At 32.0% G+C, this 3,254-nt stretch overlaps 1 protein-coding gene across 1 annotated transcript; it reads left to right on the forward strand.

Annotated features, from left to right (window-relative positions):
• The first annotated feature begins 823 nt into the window (after positions 1 to 823).
• On the forward strand, positions 824 to 1,780 carry LOC145035682 (uncharacterized). The gene is made up of 3 exons (XM_078984191.1): positions 824 to 1,280; positions 1,366 to 1,519; positions 1,666 to 1,780. Exons 1-3 carry the CDS (start codon positions 824 to 826, stop codon positions 1,778 to 1,780), a joined length of 726 nt encoding a protein of 241 aa, XP_078840317.1.
• The last annotated feature ends 1,474 nt before the right edge of the window (positions 1,781 to 3,254 follow it).

Raw genomic sequence — 3,254 nt, forward strand, 5'->3', positions numbered from 1 at the left:
TTGCACCTTTCTTTTTGTTCCATAATTAATCTTAGAATTGTAACATATGAGGCATTTTATTGTTTACAGGCCTAGTAAAGAGCATGGGAAAACATGACATAGGCACATGGTCTATTTTTATGGGGCCCAATTTTTTATACTATAGTGAGATTAGGCCTAACATGAATTTTAGTCTACTAATCCACTTGTCTAAGTTCATATTCGTAAGTCGTTGATCAATACTTCAGCAAAATGTGAGACGTACTGAGAACACAAGAATGCAGTGCCAGAAGGAGAAGCGAATGATCATTCAGGCTTCAGTGGATTTATCCAACATTTAAGCAACCAATGATCTATCAGAATTACCCTCTGACTGAATTTAATCAATCACTAATATGCTAATCAGGTAAGGGTTTTAGTCTTACCATCAAACTCGAATTGCAGAATTGAGGATTGGTATCATAATTGTTGGTTAGTAATTCGATATTTTTGTAGAATTGGATTTGATTTTTACTGTTTCAGTTTATATGATATATTTTTTTTTGTCTTTTACAGTAAAACAAGAAATGAAGAATATATTATATATGTTATCACCTATCAGTATTTAGAATAATAGAATCCAGTCAGTTTCATTCAACATTCATGTATCTAGTTTGTTTTTTGTTCTAGAATCCAAAATTGAGCATCTAGTTTGTTTGTTGTTCTAGTATTCAGAATTCAGTCAATGACTATTGTCTAATTTATGTTATCAGAAATTAAATGTTTCAGTAGAAGGTGGGAAAAACTTAATTATGATTAGATTAAACGTTTGGTTGAGAAAGGTCCTAAAAAAGATACTAGTATTATGTATGGTCCTTACGATGAATTTGAAAGACAACTTTCTACAACTTTATATACAAGAGCTTTATTAATTTTGGAGAAGTGTGATAGAGAATGGCTAGTATATTCGGAAGAGCAAGACAAAGTATTTTCTTTCCGTTGTAAAGTGTTAAGAAAAGGGATTTCGAAAGATAAATTAGATGGTGAAGGTTATGCAGATTGGAACCATGTTACCACTAGGGTTAAAGAACATGAAATTTCCTTAGATCATCTTACAAATGAAAGTAAGCGGTTTGATATTCACAAAATATTGAACTTGAATGAAACCATTAATAAAGTTCACTACGAGCAATTTCAGAAAGAAAGAGATTACTATAAACAAGTCCTTTTAAGAATCATCGAAGTAGTGAAGCTTCTTGCTAAACATAATTTAGCATTTCATGGATCCAATGAAATTTGTATAAAGAAGGTAAATGTAAATTGTATTTTTTTTCCAATTCTACCAAATACCTTTTTGTTAATTACTATGCATGATTCCATTTCTTATTTGTTAATTGTATTTAATAGGTAATGAGAATTTTTTGGGTGTCATTGAAATGTTGGAAGAGTTTGACTATGTTTTCAAAGAGCATGTGCGGTGGATCACAATTGACGGGCTTCATGTGCATTATCTTGGCCACACGATCCATAATGAACTTATCAAGAGGATAAAGGAAGCAAGGTACTACTCAATCATACTTGATTGTATTCCCGATTCAAGTCACCAAGAATAGATGACTATACTATTGAGGCATTTAAAGTTATCATATAATTCTATTACTACCGAGGAGTCCTTTTAGGTTTTTTGAATATTGATGATACATCCAGAAAAGGACTACTTGATCTTCAGCTTAAGGAGTTAAAGTCTTTTGGTCTTAAAATTGATGATATGCGTGGTCCAGGCTATGATAATGGAGCAAACATGAAAGGAAAATACCAATGAGTGCAAAAGAGATTTTTAGATATAAATCATAGATCATTTTACACTCCTTGTGGTTACCATTATCTTAATCTAACGTTATGTAATATGGCTAACAAGTGTATTATAGGAAAGAACATTTTTGGATTCATTTAATGCATTTATACTAACTTTGCACATTCTACTAAGAGATGGGAAATTTTGAAAGATAATGTTAAAGCTTAGAGTCATAAGTCATTGTGTCAAATGAAGGGTTTTGAGCATTCTAACACTCCTATGGTGTACATGCAACCCTAGATGCTTTGGATCTATGTTTTCTCTAATATCCATGCAAACTTTAATTTTCCAAAACATCATCCTAACTAGCATACAATAGGGTATCTTTACTACAAAGTTCTAGTTAGATGACATACCTTTTGTTGTAGTTGGAAACCTCTTTGTATTTGGCCTTTAAGAACTTAGCATCAATAGTATGAATGCCTCAAATGGAATCACAACACACCTAAGACAAAAGATGACTTTTGAGAGAGTTTCTGACACCAAAATCGGCTCATGGATTCCCATGATAACTAGTGCCCATTTTTGGATGCTACAGGGTTTCTTATATAGTGTGGCATGATTAGGGTTACACCATGTAAACCTTAGTGGCCATGACTTTCCGTATTCCTTACGATCCATGGGTTAAAACCTGCATGGATCATCCATGGGTCACCACATGGGTTTAGCCCAACTTAATGAATCATGGATCATTGGCCCACTCCATAAGAATGAATGATTTACCAATCAACCCATTATATTTAATTATTCTCTTTTGATCACAAAATTAATTCCAAATTAATTATTGATCAGTACTAATTAAATAATATGATTTCATATTAATATATTAGAACTTATAATATATTAATAAATCATAAACAACCTCTTCTCAAAAGTCCATCCTATCAAATTGTCCTGGTGATATGCAACCCAAATGGACCATGCTACTCTCGGGTCAAGTACATACTAATAATAGTTATGGGCTTAGACACCTAATCTAATATCTAGCTCATTGAAAAAGCCATGTTGAGAGTGTAAAGGCTATTCAAATGTAACTTATGGATGTAATGGAAGCTTTATTTCAAGTTGGAGAAAAGGATAATGATGCTGCAATTGCATGTAAAGAAACTTTACTAGTAGAAAAAGAACTTGGTGACTTTGAATTTTTGGTATAAACTTTTATTTGGTATGAAGTACTAAACCATGTGAGTATTATGAAAAATAATTACAATCTAAGGATATTCATCTTGATGATGCTATTATAGAAATAAACAGATTGATTGTGTTCTTTTAGGATTATAGAGAAACTGTTTTTTCAAAAGTGATTGTTGACGCTAAGAAGATTGGTATTGAAATGGGTATTGATCCAATATTTCCACAAATCGTTTGATTGAAAGAAAAATAGGTTTGACGAGAGTTCAATTAGCGAAGAAGTTTGATTTACACGAGAAGAAATTTCAGT

Source organism: Lactuca saligna, chromosome 3 (genome assembly GCF_052625555.1).
Source record: "Lactuca saligna cultivar CGN05327 chromosome 3, ASM5262555v1, whole genome shotgun sequence".
NCBI classification, from domain to species: Eukaryota; Viridiplantae; Streptophyta; class Magnoliopsida; order Asterales; family Asteraceae; genus Lactuca; species Lactuca saligna.